General features: G+C 57.4%; 2 protein-coding genes across 2 annotated transcripts in view; both read left to right on the forward strand.

The window, feature by feature from the left end:
* The window catches only part of ARAP1 (ArfGAP with RhoGAP domain, ankyrin repeat and PH domain 1), a 72,067-nt gene extending 71,134 nt beyond the window's left edge, over positions 1-933 (forward strand). Inside the window, exon 33 of the mRNA XM_090134199.1 lies at positions 804-933. Within this exon, the coding sequence (XP_089990325.1) occupies positions 804-857 (54 nt within the window). The 3' untranslated portion in view covers positions 858-933. The remainder of the gene's footprint in view (positions 1-803) is intronic.
* A 10,271-nt stretch (positions 934-11,204) lies between these two features.
* PDE2A (phosphodiesterase 2A) overlaps positions 11,205-24,356 on the forward strand; it is a 73,010-nt gene continuing 59,858 nt past the window's right edge. Inside the window, exon 1 of the mRNA XM_090134200.1 lies at positions 11,205-11,409. Within this exon, the coding sequence (XP_089990326.1) occupies positions 11,339-11,409 (71 nt within the window). The 5' untranslated portion in view covers positions 11,205-11,338. The remainder of the gene's footprint in view (positions 11,410-24,356) is intronic.

Below are 24,356 nucleotides of genomic sequence, written 5' to 3' on the forward strand. Positions count from 1 at the left end.
GGGGATGGGGGGGATATATGGGGGATATATGGGGGATAGGGGGGATATATGGTATGGGGGGGATATATGGGGTATGGGGTGGGATATGGGATATTGGTGGGGGATATGGGGGATATGGGGTATAAGGGGGGGATATATGGGGTATTGGGGAGATATGGGGGGTGGGGGAATATGGGGGGGATATATGGGGTATTGGGGGGGGATATGGGGGATATGGGGTATTGGGGGGGGATATGGGGTATGGGGGAGGATATGGGGTATAGGGTGGGATATATGGGGTATGGGGTGGGATATAGGGGATGGGAGGGGATATGGGGGATGTGGGTTATTGGGGGGGGGATATATGGGGTAATGAGGGGAATATGGGGGGTAGGGGGATATGGGGGGGATATATGGGGTATTGGGGGATAGATGGGGTATGGGGTGGGATATAGGGGATGGGGGAGGATATGGGGGATGGGGAGGATATAGGGGATGGGGGGGAATATGGTGTATGGGGGGGCATATGGGGTATTGGGGGGGATATATGGGGTATGGGGTGGGATATGGGGTATTGGGGGGGATATGGGGGATATGGGGTATGGGGTGGGGGATATATGGGGTATGGGGTGGGATATGGGGTATTGGGGGGGATATGGGGGATATGGGGTATGGGGTGGGGGATATATGGGGTATGGGGTGGGATATAGGGTGTGGGGAGGGATATGGGGTATAGGGGGGGATATATGGGGGATAAATGGGGTGGAATGCCAGCAATCCCAAAGCAGTTTTTGTTCCCCCCCCCACCCCCATCCCCCATCCAGGTTTCATCAGGCGGACCCACAGCAGTGGGGCAAAACCCACAGAGCTCTCCATAGGGCTTCTATGGGGTGGGATGGGGCTGCCCTATATGGGACGGGGCCGCCCTATATGGGATGGGGGGGGGGGGTGGGATTTGGGGGGGGTTGGGGGGTTGCAGGAGCTCCATGCTGTGCAATGCTGGCATTAAACTGCTGCAGGATGGCGTGGGTTGTTTGCAGTGTGTGCAAAGGGGGGGGTTGCAAATGGGTTTGGGGTTTGCAGCTGCATTTTGGGGGCTGCAGGGTGTTTGCAACCTGAGCTCTGGGTTTGCAGATGGGTTTGGGGTTTGCAGGTGCTCTGTGGGTTTTGCACAGTGTTTGCAATGCATGCTTGGGATTTGCAGCTGGGTTTGGGCTTTGCAGCTGCGTTTGGGGTCTGCAGGGTGCTTGCAATGTTTGCACCTGGGTTTGGGGTTTGCAGCTGCATTCTGGGGTCTGCAGGGTGTTTGCAACCTGAGCTCTGGGTTTGCAACTGGGTTTGGGGTTTGCAGCTGCTCTTTGGGTTCTGCACAGTGTTTGCAATGCATGCTTGGGATTTGCAGCTGGGTTTGGGGCTTGCAGCTGCATTTTGTGGTCTGCAGGGTGTTTGCACGGTGTTTGCAACTGGGTTTGGGGTTTGCAGCTGCATTTTGGGGTTTGCAGGTTGTTTGCAACCCGAGCTCTGGGTTTGCAGCTGCATTTTGGGGTTTGCAGGTGCTTTTTGGGTTTTGCACAGTGTTTGCAAATGCATGCTTGGGATTTGCAGCTGGGTTTGGGGTTTGCAGGTGCATTTGGGGTCTGCAGGGTGCTTGCAGGGTTTGCACCTGGGTTTGGGGTTTGCAGCTGCAATTTGGGTTTGCAGGGTGTTTGCAACCTGAGCTCTGGGTTTGCTGCTGCATTTTGGGGTTTGCAGGTGCTCTTTGGATTTTGCACAGTGTTTGCAATGCATGTTTGGGATTTGCACCTGGGTTTGGGGTTTGCAGCTGCGTTTGGGGTCTGCAGGGTGTTTGCAACCTGAGCTCTGGGTTTGCTGCTGCATTTTGGGGTTTGCAGGTGCTCTTTGGGTTTTGCACACTGTTTGCAATGCATGCTTGGGATTTGCAGCTGGGTTTGGGGTTTGCAGGTGGAATTTGGGGTCTGCAGGTGTTTGCAATGTTTGCAACTGGGTTTGGGGTTTGCAGCTGCAATTTGGGTTTTGCACAGTGTTTGCAAATGCATGCTTGGGATTTGCACCTGGGTTTGGGGTTTGTAGGTGCAATTTGGGGGCTGCAGGGTGTTTGCAATGTTTGCAACTGGGTTTGGGGTTTGCAGCTGCATTCTGGGGTCTGCAGGGTGTTTGCAACCTGAGCTCTGGGTTTGCAACTGGGTTTGGGGTTTGCAGCTGCTCTTTGGGTTTTGCACAATGATTGCAATGCATGCTTGGGGTTTGCAGCTGCGTTTGGGGTCTGCAGGGTGTTTGCAACCCGAGCTCCGGTTTTGCACCTGGCTTTGTGGTTTGCAGTTGCACTTGCAGCCTGCAGAGCGTGCACGTGCATTTGCAGTTCGCATTTCCCCCGTGCGTCCTGCAGCACGTTTGCAACGTGCTCCGTGTGCGCGCGTGTGTTTTTTTCGCGTGCGGAGCTTGCACGTGGCTTTGCCGTTTGCACGCCCACCCGGGCGCTGCACGTGCACGCCGCCCATTGCACCGCGTGCTCCGGCTTTGCACGTGGCTTCGGCTCTTGCACGTGGGCTGGGCGGGTTTTGCAAAACCCTTTGGCTCGGGGTCAGTTTGCAGCTGCCCACGGGTTTTGCTGTGTGCAAAGGGGGTCGCACGGCTTTGCACGGCGTTGCACGGCGTTGCACGGCGTTGCACGGCTTTGCACGGCTTTGCACGGCCGTTCGTTCCCGTTGCAAAGCTTCGCTTCTATTTGTGGAGCTGCGGAGGCGCCGCGCCGCCTCCTGTGGGCGCTGATGGATCGCGGAGCGATTTGCAAACGGCTCCCAGCTGCTCAGCAATGATGGGGGAGGGGGGGGGAAGGGGGGGGGGAGGGGATGGTGGGGGTGAAGGGGGGGGGTTGGGATGTGCTGCGCTGCTGTGGGGGTGAGGAGGGGGCTGGGGGTGCAATGGGTGCAACGTGCAGAGGTGCAGTGGATGCACATGCAATGCATGGAGGTGCAGCAGATAGGGGTGCAATGCATGGAGGTGCAATGTGCAGAGGTGCAGTGCATGGTGGTGCAATAAGTGGAGGTGCAAAGATGGAGGTGCAATGCATGGAGGTGCAATGCATGGAGATGAAATGTGCAAAGGTGCAACGTGCTGGGATGCAATGAGTGGAGGTGCAACGGGTGGGAGTGCAGCAGATAGGGGTGCAGTGCATGGAGGTGCAACGGGTGGAGGTGCAGTGGATGGAGGTGCAAAGATGAAGGTGCAGAGATGGGGGTGCAATGCATGGAGGTGGACATGCAAAGGTGCAACGTGCTGGGATGCAATGGATGGAGGTGCAATGCATGGAGGTGCGATATTTGCTATGGGGTCAGCCCACCCATAGGGTCAGCCCAGCTATGGGGTCAGCCCAGTTATGGGGTCAACAGAACTATGGGGTCAGCTCAGATACGGGGTCAGCCCAGTTATGGGGTCAGCTCAGATATGGGGTCAGCTCAGATATGGGGTCAGCCCATCTATGGGGTCAGCAGAGCTATGAGGTCAACCCAGCTATGGGGTCAGTCCAGTTACAGGTCAGCACACTCATAGGGTCAACCCAGCCATAGGGTCAGCCCATCTATGGGGTCAGCAGAGTTATGGGGTCAACAGTGTTGTGGGGTCAGCCCAGCTGTGGGGTCAGCCCAGTTATGGAGTCAACCATGAGATCAGCCCAGCTGTGGGGTCAGCCCAGTTATGGAGTCAACCATGAGGTCAGCCCAGCTATGGGGTCAGCCCAGCTATGGGGTCAGCCTAGTTATGGGGTCAGCCATGAGGTCAGTTCAGTTATGGGGTCAGCCCAGTTATGGGGTCAGCCCAGTTATGGGGTCAGCCATGAGATCAGCCCAGCTATGGGATTAGCCCAGTTATGGGGTTAGCCCAGTTATGGGGTCAGTCCAGTTATGGGGTCAGCCATGAGGTCAGCCCAGCTATGGGGTCAGTCCAGTTATGGGGTCAGCCATGAGGTCAGCCCAGTTATGGGGTCAGCCCAGTTATGGGGTCAGCCATGAGGTCAGCCCAGTTATGGGGTCAGCCCAACTATGTGGTCAGCCCAGTTATGGGGTTAGCCCAGTTATGGGGTTAGCCCAGCTATGGGGTCAGCCCAGTTATGGGGTCAGCCCAGTTATGGGGTCAGCGCACCCCATGCGTGCCGGCTCAGTAGCAGGGCTGGCTGCGAACTCAATGAGCCGTGAACCCCGTAAGGCCCGGCTGCCAGATGGGGTCGGGCTGGGAGAGCCGCAGTGCTTTGGGGCCGTGTGTGGGATTTGTCCCCAGAGCCGGGATCGGCCGCCTCCTAATGCTGCTCTGCCACCTCCGGGCTCCACGGGGGATTTGGGGCACAGCGGGAGCTGCTGGGCTGTGAAGATATCCACAGCCACTGCTCCCATCCCATCCCATCCCATCCCATCCCATCCCATCCCATCCCATCCCATCCCATCCCATCCCATCCCCTCCCATCCCCATCCCATCCCATCCCCTCCCATCCCCATCCCATCCCATCCCATCCCATCCCATCCCATCCCATCCCATCCCATCCCATCCCATCCCATCCCATCCCATCCATCCCATATCTCCATCCCATCCTATCCCCATCCCCATCTCATATCCCATCCCATCCCAATCCAATCCCCATCCCATCCCATCTCATCCCCATCCCCATCTGCATTCCATCCTGATCCCAATCCCATCCCAATCCCATCCCATCCTATCCATTCCATATGCCCATCCCATCTCCATCCCATATCCTCATCCCCATCCCATCCCATCCAATCCATCCTATATCCCCACCCCGTCCCATCCCATCCCATCCATCCCATATCCCCATCCCATCCCCATCCCATATCCTCATCCCCATCTCCATCCCCATCTGATCCCGATCCCAGTCCTGATCCCATCCCATTCCCACCCCATTCCCATTCCCACCCCATTCCACTGGGATGGAAATGGGACTGAGGTGGAAACGGGAAAGGGGTGGAAATGGGAGGGGGATAGGAATGGGATTGGGGTGGGAGTGGGAATGGGGATGGCATGGGAATGGGATTGGCGTGGGAATGGGATGGAAATGGGAGTGGGATGGGAATTGGACTGGGATGGGAATGGGATGGAAATGGGAATGGGATGGAAATGGGAATGGGGATGGGATGGGATGGGAATGGGAGTGGGGTGGAAATGGGGATGGGGATGGGATGGGAGTGGGACTGGGGTGGAGATGGGAATGGGATTGGAGTGAGAATGGGATGGAAATGGGAGTGGGATGGGAATTGGACTTGGATGGGATTGGGAATGGGATTGGAGTTGGAATGGGATGGAAATGGCATTGGGATGGGAATGGGAATGGGATGGAGATGGGACTGAGATGGAAATGGGGATGGGAATTGGACTGGGATGGCAATGGGACTGGGGTGGAGATGGGAATGGGAATGGGATGGAAATGGGAGTGGGATGGAAATGGGGACGGGAATTGGATTGGGATGGAAATGGGGATGGGGTGGAAATGGGAGTGGGATGGAAATGGGGATGGGATGGAAATGGGACTGGAATTGGAGTGGGAATGGGATGGAAATGAGAATGGGATGGGAATGGGGATGGGATGGGAATGGGAGTGGGGTGAAAATGGGGATCGGATAGAGATGGGTGTGGGATGGGATGGGATGGAAATGGGAATGGGATGGAAATGGGAATGGCATTGGAATGGGGCCGGGATGCTCCGTCACAGGGATGCTCAGCCCCGAGGGCTGCTCGTCAGGCTGGGCTGTTAATTGCAAGGCACACCGCTGTCTATCGTTGCCCGCATCTCCACTGGCTTTGGGTGCTGCTCTGCTGCAGCCCTCGGCCCCATTCTGTGCACGGGGGCAGGAATTGCACCGCGTCCCTATCAGCACCCAGCGCTGCCAGCAGGGAGGGAGTGGATCTGCGCACGGGGATGGGTGCAGGGCGAGGGTGGGGGCGCAGGGGGAGGGTGGGGGTCTTTTGGGGGTACGGTGGGGGTTGTGGGGGCACCCCAGGCATCCCATGGCATTAAGGGGCACAGCTGACCTCTTGGAGATGGGGTGGGGGGCCCACGTGGGGCTGCGATGGGTGCTGATGTGGGGCTGTGATGGATGCCCATATAGGGCTGCGATGGGTGCCACTATGGGGCTGCGATGGGTGCCAATGTGGGGCTGTGATGGGTGCTGATGTGGGGCTGCGATGGGTGCTGATGTGGAGCTTCAATGGGTGCCAATATGGGGCTGCAGTGGGTGCTGATATGGGGCTGCGATGGGTGCAGATGTGGGGCTGTGATGGGTGCTGATGTGGGGCTGCGATGGGTGCAGATGTGGGGCTGCAATGGGTGCTGATGTGGGGCTGCGATGGGTGCTGATATGGAGCTTCAGTGGGTGCCATTATGGGGCTGCAGTGGGTGCTGATGTGGGGCTGTGATGGGTGCTGATGTGGGGCTGCAATGGGTGCAGATGTGGGGCTGTGATGGGTGCTGATATGGAGCTTCAGTGGGTGTCATTATGGGGCTGCAGTGGGTGCTGATGTGGGGCTGTGATGGGTGCAGATGTGGGGCTGCAATGGGTGCTGATGTGGGGCTGTGATGTGTGCTGATGTGGGGCTGTGATGGGTGCCCATATGGAACTGTGATGGGTGCTGATGTGGGGCTGCGATGGGTGCTGATATGGAGCTTCAATGGGTGCCACTATGGGGCTGTGATGTGTGCTGATGTGGGGCTGCGATGGATGCTGATATGGAGCTTCAGTGGGTGCCATTATGGGGCTGCAGTGGGTGCTGATGTGGGGCTGCGATGGGTGCCACTATGGGGCTGTGATGGGTGCCGATGTGGGGCTGTGATGGGTGCTGATGTGGGGCTGCAGTGGGTGCTGATGTGGGGCTGCAGTGGGTGCTGATGTGGGGCTGTGATGGGTGCTGATGGGTTGTATCGGGCACAGGTGGACCTTATAGGGCACAGATGGGTTTCATAGGGTGCAGGTGGACTGTGTAGGGTGCAGATTGACCTTATAGGGTGCAGATGGGTTTCATAGGGTGCTGATGGGTTGTATAGGGTGCAGATGGGTTTCATAGGGTGCTGATGGGTTTCATAGGGTGCTGATGGACCTTATAGGGTGCAGAAGGGTTTCATAGGGTGCTGATGGGTTGTATAGGGTGCAGGTGGACCTTATAGGGTGCAGATGGGTTTCATAGGGTGCTGATGGGTTGTATAGGGTGCAGGTGGACCTTATAGGGTGCAGATGGGTTTCATAGGGTGCTGATGGGTTGCATAGGGTGCAGATGGACCTTACAGGGCACAGATGGGCTTCATGGGGTGCTGATGGGTTGTATAGGGTGCTGATGGGTTGCATAGGGCACAGGTGGACCTTATAGGGCACAGATGGGTTTCATAGGGTGCTGATGAGTTTCATAGGGTGCAGGTGGACTGTGTAGGGTGCAGATGGACCTTATAGGGTGCAGATGGGTTTCATAGGGTGCAGATGGACCTTATAGGGTGCAGATGGGTTTCATAGGGTGCTGATGGGTTGTATAGGGTGCAGATGGGTTTCATAGGGTGCTGATGGGTTGCATAGGGCACAGGTGGACCTTATAGGGCACTGATGGGTTTCATAGGGTGCTGATGAGTTTCATAGGGTGCAGGTGGACTGTGTAGGGTGCAGATGGACCTTATAGGGTGCAGATGGGTTTCATAGGGTGCAGATGGACCTTATAGGGTGCAGATGGGCTTCATGGGGTGCTGATGGGTTGTATAGGGTGCAGATGGGTTTCATAGGGTGCTGATGGGTTGTATAGGGCACAGGTGGACCTTATAGGGTGCAGATGGGTTGCATAGAGTGCTGATGGGTTGCATAGGGTGCAGATGGACCTTATAGGGCACAGATGGGTTTCATAGGGTGCTGATGGGTTGCATAGGGCACAGGTGGACCTTATAGGGTGCAGATGGATTTCATAGGGTGCTGATGAGTTGTATAGGGTGCAGATGGGTTTCATAGGGTGCAGATGGGTTTCGTAGGGTGCAGATGGATTTCATGGGGCGCAGATGGGCTGTGTGGGGTGCAGACCAGATCACGTGGGGTCCAAATGGATTCCATGGGGTTGCAGATGGACCTTATAGGGTCCAAATGGATTCCACGGGGTGCAGAAGGACTGAGCGGGGTGCGAGCGTGGGGCTGCGTGGGTGCAGCTGGGTGTAGATGTGGGGTTGCACGGCTGCAAATGGAGCCACGTGGGGCACAGAAATGGGAGCACAGTGCTGGGTGCTGCAGAAACACGACCCAAAGCTTTGGGAGGTGGGATTTGGATGGGTTGGGTCCCACTGAGGACTGTAGGGTCGGGTCGGAATTCCTTCGTGTCCTTCCCACCCATCCCATGAGCTGTGCCAGATCGGCTCCACTTGGGGATTTGGGATAAACAAGCGTGGGAAACGGCTCTTCTGGGGAACTGGGAATGGCCTGCGGGGTGTTTGCTTGCACAGATGCCATCCCAAGGCCGGATCTGGCATGCGGGGTGAGCGTGCTCCGGGTTGCGTTGCAGGGTTTGCAGGCTGCAGGGTTTGCCTGGATGAAATACTGCAGGGTTTGCACGCCGTGGGGTTGTTTTGCACGAGGTTGCAGGGGGTTGCATGAGGGCCGCTTGCACGCCGCAGCACGCTGCTCCACGCCCAGCCCTACTGCAGGATGCAGACCCGGCAGATGTGATGGCAGGGTCTGCTCTCTGCCTCGTCTGCACGTCCAAAGGAGCGGAGGAATGGAGAGAAATGGAAAGTCTGGCGGCGTGTGGAGAGGTGTGAAGTGTGTGTGGGGGGGCAGCAGCACTGCCAGGGCTGGGACGGGGAGTGTCTGCACCTCCAGCCAGCCAGCCATGCCTCCATCTCTCCATCCATCCCTCCATCCTTCCATCCATCCATCCCTCCATCCATTCCCCCATCCCTCCAGCCCTCCCTCCATCCGTCCATCGCTCCCTCCATCCTCCATCCATCCATCCTCCATCCATCAATCCTCCATCCATCCATCCCTCCCTCCCTCCATCTCTCCTTCCATCCCTCCATCCATCCCTCCATCCCTCCATCTTTCCATCCATCCATCAATCCCTCCATCCATCCCTCCATCCTTCCCCCCATCCCTCCATCCTTCCATCCCTCCCTGCATCCCTCCATCCCTCCCTCCATCCATCCCTCCATCCATCCCCCATCCCTCCGTCCCTCCCTCCATCCCTCCATCCCTCCCTGCATCCCTCCGTCCCTCCATCCATTCCTCCATCCCTCCATCCTTCCATCCATCCTTCCATCCCTCCCTGCATCCCTCCATCCCTCTCTCCCTCCCTCCATCCCTCCATCCATCCATCCCTCCCTTCCTCCCTGCATCCCTCCATCTCTCCCTCCATCCCTCCACCCCTCCATCCCTCCCCCCTCCTTTCTCCCCCACCATCCAGGCTGGTGACAGGAAATCGAGGACCAACAACCCAGAAATAACGACGGCAATAATAAAAATAATAACGATGGATACAGAGAAATGAAATCACATCAGCGGCTCGGAGCGCGGCCGCTCTGTAGGAACTCACAAATCCCACAGAGCTCACGCAGAGAACATGGGGATGGCTGTGACCCCACAGCTGGGAATGGAAGGAGAGAGGGCAACCGTCCTCAATAGGGTCAAATTTGTTCAAGACCCCATTGGTGTAAACTTGTTTCCCCCTCCGTGGCCAATGGAGGTGATGGATGTTGGCCATTGAGGTTGGAACGCAGTGGAACAGGTTGCCCAAGGAGGCTGTGGATGCCCCATCCCTGCAGGCATCCAAGGCCAGGCTGGATGTGGCTCTGGGCAGCCTGGGCTGCTGGTTGGTGACCCTGCACACAGCAGGGGGTTGGAAGTGGATGAGCATTGTGCTCCTTTGCAACCCAGGCCGTTCTGTCATGCTGTGATTTCAGTGCCAATCCCTTCGTATTCAGTGCTGCTCTCCCAGTCCTGGCTGTGGGGTTGGGATGGAGCTGCACTGAGGCACTCAATGGAAAGCTCTCTCTTCTTTCTCCCCACTGGCTTCTATGGTGCCATGTGAACTTCTGCTATCCGCAGCAGCCCGAAGCAAGGAGCCACCAGCAGCCTCCTCCTCTTCGTTAGGGCTGTGGCCCTTGATTAGCTCCACCTGATGTCAGGATTCAATGCTGCCCAACGGAGCCCATCAGGTCGAGAGCATTGCTGTGGGTCTGGGGATGCACCTAAAACCAAACCCTTCGTGTGTGCCGGCTGCTTCCTGATGTCCCCACACCAGATCCAAACCTCCCTGCGGGTTCTGTGCCACCCAATGCCAATGGATTGTCCCTCTTGTGAGGCCCCATCTGCAGCACTGCGTCCAGGTCTGGAGCCCCCAGTACAAGAAAGACAGGGAGCTGTTGGAGAGGGTCCAGAGGAGCCACAAAGATGATCAGGGGGCTGCAGCACCTCCACTACAAAGACAGGCTGAGGGAGCTGGGCTTGTTCAGCCTGGAGAAGAGAAGGCTGCGGGATGACCTCATTGCAGCCTTTCAGTACCTAAAGGGAGCCTACAGACAGGAGGGGAGTCAGCTCTTGGAAAGGGGAGATAACAGCAGGACAAGGGGAAATGGTTTGAAGTTGAGGGAGGGCAGATTTCAGTTGGATGTGAGGGGGAAGTTGTTTGCTGTGAGAGTGGTGAGGTGCTGGAACAGCTGCCCAGAGAGGCTGTGGATCCCCGTCCATCCCTGGAGGTGTTCAAGGCCAGGTTGGATGGGGCCCTGGGCAGCCTGGGCTGCTCTGAAATGTGGAGGTTGGTGGCCCTGCATTGGTGGGGGGTTGGAGATTCGTGATCCTTGAGGTCCCTTCCAACCCAAGCCATTGATTCTGCGATTCTATGATTGCTAAACCCTCCCACACGCCTGGTGATCCCCGACGCCTCTCCCCACATCACATCTCAGCCCTGTCTCTCAGCCGGGCTCTCAGCCCCACGGTGGGGCTCGAGTAGCGCCTATGCGGGCAGCGCGAAGGAGCGCCCCGGCAGACAAAGGCCGCAGCGACACGGAGCGGCGCGGAGCTGCGGGCTCTGCCGGGCGCCGCGCTCTTCGGGCGGCATCGGGCGGCAGTTGGGGACCCGTTCGGTACCTCCGGGGGAGCGCCTCGCCCCCCGCCCAACGTAGCGGAGCCGCAGCGGAGCCGTCAATCAGAGCCCCCCCGCTCCCCGCCCTCCTCCCCCCCGCTCCCCCCCCCCCCGCACGCCTCGGCGCGCTGCATCGGGCTGGGTGACAGCAGCTGAAAGCACCTCGCCGAGCACTGATCCCCGCAGCTTCCCGCAACCGAGCCGCATCCCGCTTGGTTGAGCTGCCGAAGCATGCGGAGCTATGGGGCAGGGTTGCGGACACTCCATCCTCTGCCGGAGCCAACCGTACCAGGCGGCGGCTGCGTCTGACCTGTGAGTTCTCGTTAGCAGGGGGGGATGGATGGATGGATGGGGGGCAGAGCGGGGAGGGAAGGATGCTCACGGTGGGGGGGTGGGAGGGGGGAGGCAGTGATGCTCTGGGGGTGATGCTGCATAAAGGATGCTCCGGGGGGCGATGAGTGCTCCGGGGGGTGATGCTGGATGAGGCAGCAGGGAGAAAGGAGGCACGGCAAAGTTGCCATCGTTTGGCGGCTGGGTGATGAGAAGCGGCCCCCGAGCCCCCCCAAGTCGCCCCATTTGAGGTGGGTTTGAGCATCATCCCGATCTGAAGGTTGGGGGGGGGGGGGGGCGCAGCCGGGCGGCCGGCTGACTTTGCCATGCGCTGCTCAGGCCTCTGAATAGCGATTCCTGCAGCACGAGGCTGAGAGCCACCCCCGCATCCCAACCCACCACCCGTCACCTCCTCAACAATTCCGGGGGTCTGCGTGGGGGGCGGGGATCCCAGCCGAAGGGGAAGGGGCTGTGGGTGCGATGTGGGGCGACCCTGTGAGGGTTGGGGGGAGGAACGGCCGTGGGAGTGGGGCAGGGTGATGCTGTGACATGTGGGAGAGGGGCTGAGCTGGCAGTGCTGGTTCCGTCAGCCGGGGGGGGGGTTGAGACCACCGTGCTGCTGTCGCTGCGGGGGGGAGGAAGGAGAGGGGGGGAGGTTGGGGTGCGAGTGGGAGCTGTGAGGTGCGTGGGAGCTCTGCCTGTGGGTGTGGGGAGATGTTTGGGGTGCTGTCACAACGCCGCGTCCCCACGTCTGCTCTGCGTCCATATAGGTGGGCTGAGATGGTGGGGAGGGAGGGGAGGGGGAGGGAGGGGAGGAAGGAGGGGGGAGGAAAGGAGGAGAGGAGAGGAGAGGAGAGGAGAGGAGAGGAGAGGAGAGGAGAGGAGAGGAGAGGAGAGGAGAGGAGAGGAGAGGAGAGGAGAGGAGAGGAGAGGAGAGGAGAGGAGAGGAGAGGAGAGGAGAGGAGAGGAGAGGAGAGGAGAGGAGAGGAGAGGAGAGGAGAGGAGAGGAGAGGAAATTAATGGAAGGAGAGGAGAGGAGAGGAGAGGAGAGGAGAGGAGAGGAGAGGAGAGGAGAGGAGAGGAGAGGAGAGGAGAGGAGAGGAGAGGAGAGGAGAGGAGAGGAGAGGAGAGGAGAGGAGAGGAGAGGAGAGGAGGAGGAAGAAGTGGAGGAAGATGAGGAGGAAAGAAAAGAAAAGGAGAGGAAAGGAAAGGAGAGGAGGAGAAAGGTGAGGTGAAGAGGAAGGAGAGGAGGAAGAAGAGGAGGAAGGAGAGGAGGAAGAGGAGGAAGGTGAAGGTAGAGGGGAAGGAGAGGAGGAAGGCGAGGAGAAAGAGATAAGGAGGAAGAAGAGGAGGGAGGTAAAGAGGAAGGAGAGGAGAAAGGTGAAGGAAGATGAGGAAGGAGAGGAGAGAGGAGAGGAAAGGAGGAAGGTGAGGAGGAAGGAGAGAATAGGAGAGAGGTGAGGAAGAAGAGGAGGAGGAGGAAGAAGAGGAGGAAGATGAGGAAAAAGAGGAGGGAGAAGAGGAGAGGAGGAAGGCAAGGAGGAAGAGGAAGGTAGAGGGGAAGGAGAGGATGAAGGTGAGGAGAGGAGAGAGATGAGGAGGAAGAAGAGGAGGGAGGTGAAGAGGAAGGAGAGGAGAAAGATGACAAAGGAAGATGAGGAGGGAGAGGAGGGGGAAGAGGAAAGGAGGAAGGAGAGGAGGAAGGCGAGGAGGAAGATGAAGAAAGGAGGAGAAGGGTGAGGAGGAAGGCAAGGAGGAAGGTGAGGAGGAAGAATAGAGCAGGAGAGAAGTGAGGAAGGAGAGGAGGAGGAATAAGAGGAGGAAGATGAGGAGGAAAAAGAGGAGGGAGAAGGGGAGAGGAGGAAGGCAAGGAGGAAGAGGAAGGTAGAGGGGAAGGAGAGGAGAGAGGTGAGGAGGAAGGTAAAGAGGAAGGAGAGAAGGAAGGTAATGAAGGAAGATGAAGAGGAAGGAGACGACAGGAGGGAGAAGAGGAGAGGAAGAAGATGAGGAGGAAGGTGAGGAGGAAAGTGAGGAGAGGAGAGAGGTGAGGAGGAAGGAGAGGAGGGGTAAGAGGAGGAAGATGAGGAGGATGGTAAAGAGGAAGGAGAGGAGGAAGATGATGAAAGAAGATGAGGAGGAAGGAGAAGAGGAAAGGAGAAAGGGAAGGAGGAAGGTGAAGAGGAAGGCACGGAGGAATAAGAGGAGGAAGATGAGGAGGAAGGTGAGAACAGGAGGGAGGTGTGGAGGAAGAAGAGGAAGGAGAGGAGGGAGGAGAGGAGGAAGGCAAGGAGGAAGGTGAGGGGGATGGTAAAGAGGAAGGAGAGGAAGAAGGAGAGGAGGGAGGTGAGTAGAGGAAAGAGGTGAGGAGGAAGATAAGGAGGAAGAAGGGGAGGAAGATGAGGAAGAAGAGGAGGAAGATGAGGAGGAAGGAGAAGAAAGGAGGAGGGTGAGGAGGAAGGTGAGACAGGAGAGACGTGAGGAGGAAGAAAAGGAAGAAGGAGAGGAGGGAGGAGAGGAAGAAGGCAAGGAGGAAGGTGGGGAGTGGAGTGAGGTGAGGGGGAAGATGAGGAAGAAGAAGAGGAGGAAGATGAAGAGGAAGGTGAGAATAGGAGAGAGGTGAGGAGGAAGAAGAGGAAAAAGGAGAGGAGGGAGGAGAGGAGGCAGATAAACAGGAAGGAGAGGAGGAAGGTGAGGAGAGAAGAGAGGTGAGGAGGAAAATGAGGAGGAAGAAGAGGAGGAAGATGAGGCGGAAGGTGAGAACAGGAGAGAGGTGAGGAGGAAGAAGAGGAGGAAGAAGAGGAGGAAGAAGAGGAGGAAGAAGAGGAGGAAGATGAGGAAAAAGGAGAGGAGGGAGGAGAGGAGGCAGATAAAGAGGAAGGAGAGGGAGAGGAGAGGAGAGGAGAGGAGAGGAGAGGAGAGGAGAGGAGAGGAGAGGAGAGGAGAGGAGAGGAGAGGAGAGGAGAGGAGAGGAGAGGAGAGGAGAGGAGAGGAGAGGAGAGGAGAGGAGAGGAGAGGAGAGGAGAGGAGAGGAGAGGAGAGGAGAGGAGAGAGGGGAGGAGGAAGATGAGGAGGAAGAAGAGGAGAGGAGGAAGGCGAGGAGGAAGTCACACTTTCCACCTTCCCTGGGCGGACCTTCGAGCAGCAGAACTTCACTCCTCTCCCTGTGACATCTCCCACCCCACAGCCCCCACCCCACATCCCCCACCCCACAGCCCCCACCCCCAGCTCCCGCAGCCATTCCCAAAGCCCTGCACGTGGCACAACCCCCACTGCTGCCTCCCACCCGCTGTGCCACCACCTTTGGGATCGGCAGATATTCCCCCCTCCCCCCTCCCCCCTCGTTTCCCTAAATGGCAGCTCCTGACCCCGTTAGCACAGAGCTCCTGCAGGGCACCCCGGGGACTCCGGGGGTTGCAGGCTGTGTTTGTGATGCACGGAGAATTTGCAGCTGCTGTTGGTTGCAAATCCTGAGCTGCTGTGGGGCTGAGATGTGTGGGGGGGAGGGGGGGGTTGAGGGCTGCTGTGGGATCAGCCGTGCCACCCATGAGGTGCTGGGAAGGAGGATGAGGGGCAGGGGGTGGTTGTGTCCTGTAGGGAATGGGGCCGGGAGAGCAGTGGGGCTGGTAGGGGGGTGATAGGAACAATGGGAAAGATATGGGGAAAAGGGGATGGCAGTGGGGCTGGTAGGAGAGCGATGGGGCCAGCAGGAGGGCAATGGGGCTGATGGAAGAGCAATGGGGCCAAGAAGAGAGCAATGGGGCCAATGGGAGAGCAATGGGGCCAGGAGGAGAGCAATGGGGACAATGGGAGAGCAGTGGGGCTGATGGGAGAGCAGTGGGGCCAATGGGAGAGCAATGGGGCTGATGGGAGAGCAATGGGGACAATGGGAGAGCAGTGGGGCTGATGGGAGAGCAATGGGGCCAAGAAGAGAGCAATGGGGCCAATGGGAGGGCAATGGAAACAATGGGAGGGCAATGGGGACAATGGGAGGGCAATGGGGACAATGGGAGGGCAATGGGGCCAGGAGGAGACCAATGGGGCCAATGGGAGAGCAGTGGGGCCAGGAGGAGAGCAATGGGAACAATGGGAGGGCAGTGGGGCTGATGGGAGAGCAATGGGGACAATGGGAGAGCAATGGGGTCAATGGGAGAGCTATGGGGCTGATGAGAGAGCTATGGGGCCAAGAAGAGAGCAATGGGAACAATGGGAGGGCAGTGGGGCTGATGGGAGAGCAATGGGGTCAATGGGAGAGCAACGGGGCCAATGGGAGAGCTATGGGGTCAAGAAGAGAGCAGTGGGAGCCAGAGGAGAGCAATGGGGCCAATGGGAGAGCAATGGGGTTGATGGGATGGCAGTGGGGCTGGTAGGAGAGCGATGGAGCCAGCAGGAGAGCAATGGGGCTGATGGAAGAGCAATGGGGCCAAGAAGAGAGCAATGGGGCCAATGGGAGAGCAGTGGGGACAATGGGAGAGCTATGGGAACAATGGGAGGGCAATGGGGACAATGGGAGGGCAATGGGGACAATGGGAGAGCAGTGGGGCCAGGAGGAGAGCAATGGGAGCCAGAGGAGAATAATGGGGACAATGGGAGGGCAGTGGGGCTGATGGGAGAGCTATGGGGCCAATGGGAGAGCAATGGGGCCAGGTGGAGAGCAATGGGAGCCAAAGGAGAGGAGTGGGGCCGATGGGAAGGTAGTGGGGCCGGTAGGAGAGCATTGGGAACAATGGGAAAGATATGGGGAAAATGGGACGGCAGTGGGGCTGGTAGGAGGGCGATGGGGCTGATGGAAGAGCAATGGGGTCCAGAGGAGAGCAATGGGGACAGTGGGAGAGCTGTGGGGCCAGGAGGAGAGGAATAGGGCTGATGGGAGGGCAATGGGGCCAGGAGGAGAGCTATGGGGCCAGCAGGAGAGCAGTGGGGCCAGCAGGAGAGCTATGGGGCCAAGAGAAGAGCTATGGGGCCAGCAGGAGAGCTGTGGGGCCAATGGAAGAGCAGTGGGGCCAGCAGGAGAGCTATGGGGCCAGCAGGAAAGCTGTGGGGCCAGCAGGAGAGCTATGGGGCCAAGAGAAGAGCTATGGGGCCAGCAGGAGAGCTATGGGGCCAATAGAAGAGCAGTGGGGCCAGCAGGAGAGCTATGGGGCCAATAGAAGAGCTATGGGGCCAGCAGGAGAGCTATGGGGCCAAGAGAAGAGCTATGGGGCCAGCAGGAGAGCTATGGGGCCAAGAGAAGAGCTATGGGGCCAGCAGGAGAGCTATGGGGTGGGGATGGGGTGGGATATGGGGCGGGGGTGGGATTGGGGTGGGATGGGATTGGATGGAAATCCCAATGATTTCAGGATCCTACTGAGTTCCACTCCCCAGTCCCAATCATTTTGTGACCCCATTAATTCCCCCTCTCCAATCCCAATGATTTCAGGACCCCACTGAGCCCCACTCCCCAATCCCAATGTTTTTGGGATCCCCTTGGGTCCCACTCCCCAATCCCACTAATTTCAGGACCCCATTGAGCCCCACTCTCCAATCCCAATGATTTTGGGACCCTATTGATTCCCCTTTCCGTTCCAATGTTTTTGGGATCCCATTGGGTACCACTCCCCAATCCCAATCATTTTGTGACCCCATTGAGCCCCACTCTCCAATCCCAATGATTTCGGGACCCCATGGAGCCCGACTCCCCAATCCCGATAATTTCGAGACCCCATTGAGCCCCACTCTCCAATCCCAATCATTTTGTGACCCCATTGAGCCCCACTCCCTAATCCCAATGATTTCGGGACCCCATGGAGCCCCACTCTCCAATCCCATTGCCTTCAGGACCCCATTGAGCCCCACTCCCCAATCCCAATGTTTTTGGGATCCCATTGGATACCCCTCTCCAATCCCAATGATTGCAGGACCCCATTGATCCCCACTCCTCAATCCCAGCGATTTTATGACCCTATTGATTCCCCCAATCCCTTCCCAATGTTTTTGGGGTCCCATTGGGGACCACTCCCCAATCCCAATGATTTTGTGACCCCATTGAGCCCCACTCCCCAATCCCACTGATTTCGGGATCCCATTGGGTACCCCTCTCCAATCCCATTGCCTTCAGGACCCCATTGAGCCACACTCCCCAATCCCAATCATTTTGTGACCCTATTCAGCCCCACTCTCCAATCCCAATCATTTCGGGACCCCATTGATCCCCACTCCCCAGTCCCAATGATTTTGGGACCCTATTGATTCCCCCTCTCCATTCCCAATGTTTTTGGGATCCCATTGGGTACCACCCCCCAATCCCAATCATTCTGTGACCCCGTTGATCCCCACTCCTCAATCCCAGTGATTTTATGACCCTATTGATTCCCCCAATCCCTTCCCAATGTTTTTGGGGTCCCATTGGATCCCACTCCCCAATCCCTATGATTTTATGACCCCATTGATCCCCACTTCCCAATCCCACTGATTTTATGACCCTATTGATTCCCCCTCTCCATTCCCAATGTTTTTGGGATCCCATTGATCCCCACTCCCCAATCCCAATGATTTCAGGACCCCATGGATCTCCTCTCCCCAATCCCACTGATTTTGTGACCCCATTGATCCCCGCTCTCCAATCCCAATGTTTTTGTGACCCTATTGATTCTCCTCTCCATTCCCAATGTTTTTGGGATCCCATTGGGTACCACTCCCCAATCCCAATCATTTTGTGACCCCATTGATCCCCCTCCCCAATCCCACTGATTTTATGACCCCATTGATGCCCTCTCCCCATTCCCCCTGATTTCGGGACCCCGCTGACCACCCCATAACCCCTCCCCCCACCCCCCCTTCAGGCCCCACAACCCCCCACCCCCCTTTCCCCTATAATTCCACTCCACCCCATAACGCCGGAGGAGTTTTGCCCTTTCACCCCATACAAACACACCGCGCTCACCCCGTTACCAAAGAAACCCAAACACCGGGGCAACCCCGCATCCCGCCTCACCTGCTCATTAATATTCACGCCCTAATTAGCTGCCGTCCCCATTAACGAACCCGCAGAAGCCGGCTCTTCAACCAGGCGTCCTCAAAACCTTTCGATTTTGGGTTTTCAGCCCTAAAATATATATATATGGGATTTTTATGCTTCTTGTCCTATCCGGGATCCCGAAGGCAACTACGAGTTTATGGGGTCAGTAGGATGGGGCTGTGGGGTTGTAGGGCTTGGCTATGGGGTCACTGGGATGGGGTTATGGGGTTGTAGGGCTTGGCTATGGGGTTATGGGATGGGGTTGTGGGGTTGTAGGGCATGGCTATGGGGTTATGGGATGGGGTTGTGGGGTTGTAGGGCTTGGCTATGGGGTCAGTAGGATGGGGATATGGGGTTGTAGGGTGTGGCTATGGGGTCAGTGGGATGGGGTTATGGGGTTGTAGGGTGTGGCTATGGGATTATGGGATGGGGTTATGGGGTTGTAGGGCATGGCTATGGGGTCAGTAGGATTGGGTTATGGGGTTGTAGGGCATGGCTATGGGGTCAGTAGGATGGGGTTATGGGGTTGTAGGGTGTGGCTATGGGGTCAGTAGGATTGGGTTATGGGGTTGTAGGGTGTGGCTATGGGGTCAGTAGGATGGGGATATGGGGTTGTAGGGCATGGCTATGGGGTCAGTAGGATGGGGCTGTGGGGTTGTAGGGCATGGCTATGGGGTCAGTAGGATGGGGCTGTGGGGTTGTAGGGCATGGCTATGGGGTCAATAGGGCACAGCAATGGGATCATGGGGACATGGCTATAGGGTCAATAAGATATGGCTATGGGGTCAGTAGGATGGGGATATGGGGTTGTAGGGCATGGCTATGGGGTCAATAGGGCACAGCAATAGGATCATGGGGACATGGCTATGGGGTCAATAGGACACGGCTATGGGGTCAATAGGGCACAGCAATGGGATCATGGGGACATGGCTATGGGGTCAGTAGGACACGGCTATAGGGTCAATAGGGCACAGCAATGGGATCACCAGGACGTGGCTACGGGTTCAGTAGGACATGGCATCCCTTGGTTATAGGGTCAGAGCATCCTCCTGTTATGGGGTCAGAGCATCCTCATCTTATGGGGTCAGGGCATCCCCTGGTTATAGGGTCAGAGCATTTCCAGGTTATGGGGTCAGAGCATCCTCATCTTATGGGGTCAGGGCATCTTCCTGTCATGGGATCAGAGCATTCTTATGTTATGGGGTCAGGGCATCCTCCTGTCATGGGGTCAGGGCATCCTCATGTTATAGGGTCAGAGCATCCTTATTTTATGGGGTGAGAGCATCCCTATGTTATGGGGTCAGAGATTATAGGGTCAGAGCATCCTTATGTTATGGGGTCAGAGCATCCTGTTACGGGGTCAGAGCATCCTCATGTTATGGGGTCAGAACATTCTCCTGTTATGGGGTCAGAGCATCCTTATGTTATAGGGTTAGAGCATCCCCCGGTTATAGGGTCAGAGCATCCTTATGTTATGGGGTCAGAGGTTATAGGGTCAGGACACCCTTATGTTATAGGGTCAGAGCATCCTCATGTTATAGGGTCAGAGCATTCCTTGGTTATAGGGTCAGAGCATCCTCATCTTATGGGGTCAGGGCATCCTTATGTTATGGGGTCAGGGCATCCTTATGTTATGGGATCAGAGCATCCTTATGTTATGGGGTCAGGGCATTCTTATGTTATGGGGTCAGGGCATCCTCCTGTCATGGGGTCAGAGCATCCTTATGTTATGGGGTCAGACCATCCCCTGGTTATAGGGTCAGGGCATCCTCCTGTTATGGGGTCAAAGCATCCTTATGTTATAGGGTCAGACCACCCATATGTTATGGGGTCAAAGCATCGCTTGGTTATAGGGTCAGAGCATCCTTATGTTACGGGGTGAGAGCATCCCTATGTTATTGGGTCGGAGATTATAGGGTCAGGACATCCTCCTGTTATGGGGTCAGAGCATCCTCATGTTATGGAGTCAAAGCATCCCTTGGTTATGGGGTCAGAGCATCCTCCTGTTATGGGGTCAGAGCATCCTTATGTTATGGGGTCAGAGCATCCTTATGTTATGGGGTCAGGGCATCCTTATGTTATGGGGTCAAGGCATCCTTATGTTATGGGGTCAGAGGTTATAGGGTCAGGACATCCTCATGTTATAGGGTCAGAGCATTCCTTGGTTATAGGGCCAGAGCATCCTTATGTTATGGAGTGAGAGCGTCCCTATGTTATGGGGTCAGAGATTATAGGGTCAGAGCATCCGTATGTTATAGGGTCAGAGCATCCTCCTGTTATGGGGTCAGGGCATCCTTATGTTATGGGGTCAGAAACATTCTCCTGTTATGGGGTCAGAGCATCCTTATGTTATAGGGTTAGAGCATCCCCTGGTTATAGGGTCAGAGCATCCTTATGTTATGGGGTCAGAGGTTATAGGGTCAGAACACCCTTATGTTATAGGGTCAGAGCATCCCCTGGTTATAGGGTCAGTGCATTTCCAGGTTATAGGGTCAGGGCATCCTTATGTTATGGGGTCAGAGCATCCTCCTGTTATAGGGTCAGAGCATCCCCTGGTTATAGGGTCAGAGCATTCCTTGGTTATAGGGTCAGAGCATCCTCATCTTATGGGGTCAGGGCATCCTTATGTTATGGGGTCAGAGCATCCTGTTATGGGGTCAGAGCATCCTTATGTTATGGGGTCAGAACATTCTCCTGTTATGGGGTCAGAGCATCCTTATGTTATAGGGTTAGAGCATCCCCTGGTTATAGGGTCAGAGCATCCCCTGGTTATAGGGTCAGAGGTTATAGGGTCAGGACACCCTTATGTTATAGGGTCAGAGCATCCCCTGGTTATAGGGTCAGAGCATTTCCAGGTTATGGGGTCAGAGCATCCCTTGGTTATAGGGTCAGGGCATCCTTATGTTATGGGGTCAGGGCATCTTCCTGTTATGGGATCAGAGCATCCCCTGGTTATGGGGTCAGAGCATCCTTATGTTATGGGGTCAGAGGTTATGGGGTCAGAGCACCCTGCTGTTATGGGATCAGACCAGCTGTGCAGCCGCCCTCCTGCGCTGCTCCCCTCCCAGCCGGGTTGGTGTTGATGAGCGCTGATGAACTTTGCTCCCTCCGCTGCAATTAACGGCTGCTCCGGCTGCGGTCCTCCAAGGGGGGGGGGGAGGTCCTCCAAGGGTGGGGGATGGGAATAATGGGGTCCTCCAAGGGTGGGGGATGGGGACACTGGGGTCCTCCAAGGGTGGGGGATGGGGGATGTGGGGGTCCTCCAAGGGTGGGGGTTGGGGATATTTGGGGTCCTCCAAGGGTGGGGGTTGGGATGTGGGGGTCCTCCAAGGATGGGGGATGGGATATGGGGGTCTTCCAAGGGTGGGGGATGGGGACATTTGGGTCCTCCAAGGGTGGGGGGTGGGGGATACAGGGGTCCTCCAAGGGTGGGGGATGGGGACAATGGGGTCCTCCAGGGGTGGGGGTGGGGGTCGTGGTGGTCCTCCAAGGGTGAGGGTTGGAATATGAGGGTCCTCCAAGGGTGGGGAATGGGGGATATGGGGGTCCTCCAAGGGTGGGAGATGGGATATGAGGGTCCTCCAAGGGTGCAAGATGGGGACACTGGGGTCCTCCAAGGGTGGGGAATGGGATACGAGGGTCTTCCAAGGGTGGGGGTTGGGGGATGTGGGGGTCCTCCAAGGGTGGGGACACTGGGGTCCTCCAAGGGTGGGGGATGGGGGTCCTCCAAGGGTGGGGGATGGGGACAATGGGGTCCTCCAAGGATGGGGGTTGGGATGTGGGGGTCTTCCACGGGTGGGGGATGGGGGATATGGGGATCCTCCAAGGGTGGGGGTTGGGGACAATGGGGTCCTCCAGGGGTGAGGGTTGGGGACAATGGGGTCCTCCAGGGGTGAGGGTTGGGGTCATGGTGGTCCTCCAAGGGTGGGGGTTGGAATATGAGGGTCCTCCAAGGGTGGGGGATGGGGGATATAGGGGTCCTCCAAGGGTGGGGGTTGGGATGTGGGGGGTCTTCCAAGGGTGGGGGATGGGGGGATCCTCCAGGGGTGGGGGTTGGGGGATGTGGGGGTCCTCCAAGGGTGGGGGATGGGGACAATGGGGTCCTCCAATAGTGGGGGATGGGGGATACAGGGGTCCTCCAAGGGTGGGGGATGGGGGATGTGGGGGTCCTCCAAGGGTGGGGGATCGGGACATTTGGGGTCCTCCAAGGGTGGGGGATGGGATATGGGGGTTCTCCAGGGGTGGGGGATGGGGGATATGGGGGTCTTCCAAGGGTGGGGGATGGGGGATGTAGGGGTCCTCCAAGGGTGGGGAATGGGATACGAGGGTCTTCCAAGGGTGGGGGATGGGGACATGGGGGTCCCCCAAGGGTGGGGGATGGGGGGGTTCTCCAAGGGTGGGGGATGGGGACAATGGGGTCCTCCAAGGATGGGGATAGGGGACAATGGGGTCCTCTAGGGGTGGGGCTTGGAGGATATGGGGGTCCTCCATGGGTGGTGACATTTAGGGTCCTCCAGGGGTGGGGGTTTGGGATATGGGGTTCCTCCTGGAATGGGTTTGGGACATGGGAGTCCTCTAAGGGTGGGGGGTGGGGACATTGGGGTCCTCCAGGGATGGGGGTTTGGGATATGGTGGTCCTCCAAGGGTGGGGGTTGGGGACAATGGGGTCCTCCAGGGGTGGGGATGGGGAACATTGAGGTCCCCCAAGGGTGGGGGTTGGGGAGATCTGGGGTCCTCCAAGGATGGGGGTTTGGGGGTCATCCAAGAATGGGAGTCCTCCAAGGGTGGGGGGGTCGGGAAATTTGGGGTCCTCCAGGAACGGGGGATGCGGGGGTCCTCCAAGGGTGGTGACATTAGGGACACTGGGGTCCTCCCGTGGTGCTGACCGCACTGATTTGGGGCTGATTTGGGGTTGTTTTGGGGAGCAGTTCTACCGTTGGTTCTTGAGTTGGTTTGAGGGTGGCTTTGGGGTGATTTGGGGTTGTTTGGAAGCGGTTTTGGGGTGGTTTTGGGGTGGTTATAGGGTGACTTTGGCACTTCGAGGCTGTTTTGGGGCCGGCTGTGGGTGTTTGGGGGCCGTTTTAGGGACTCTTCGCCCCCCCCCCCCCCTTGCAGCAGTTCTTAGGGTCAAGCGCTCACCCCACACCTCCGATCCCATTGGGGTCGGGGGGGGGGAGAAATTAAGGCACGGCCCTATATGGCCCTGCAATGCACCCTATGGCCGATAGGGGGCGCTCGGCGTCCATATGGGATGCAGGGAGCAGGATATAGGATGCAATGTGCGGGATATGGGGTATGGGGTATGGGGTATGGGATATAGGATATGGGATATAGGATATGGGATATAGGATATGGGATATAGGGTGCAGCACAGAGGGCTTAAGAGTGGGGTGGATTTGGGGGATGCTGTGTGCCACCCCTCCGGCCCTATAGGGTGGTCCCTAAGGAGCACCATACTCCATCCCATATAGGGCAATACCCCATCCTCTATGGGAACCAATCCCCTACCCCGACCCCACCCCAAATAGGATTGTGTCCCATCCATACCCCACTCCATAGAGGACAATACCCCATCCCTTACCCCATCCCATATAGGGAGGATGCCTCATCCCATATGGGACACAATCCCCTTCCCCAACCCCATATAGGACCACACCCCACCCTTTACCCCACCCCATATGGGATCATCCCCCACCCTTTACTTTATCCCATATGGGGCCTGTACCCCATCCATACCCCACCCCATATGAAGGGGATGCCCCATCTGTAACCCCACCCCATATAGGACCGCACCCCATATGGGACCGCACCCCATTCATACCCCACCCCATCCCTTACCCCATCCCATATAGGGGAGATGTCCCACCCCATATAGGGCCATGCCCCACCCCATATAGGGGAGAAGCCTCATCCCATATAGGATCATACCCCACCC

This window comes from Phasianus colchicus, chromosome 1 (genome assembly GCF_987193195.1).
Source record: "Phasianus colchicus chromosome 1, bPhaCol1.hap1.1, whole genome shotgun sequence".
NCBI lineage: Eukaryota > Metazoa > Chordata > Aves > Galliformes > Phasianidae > Phasianus > Phasianus colchicus.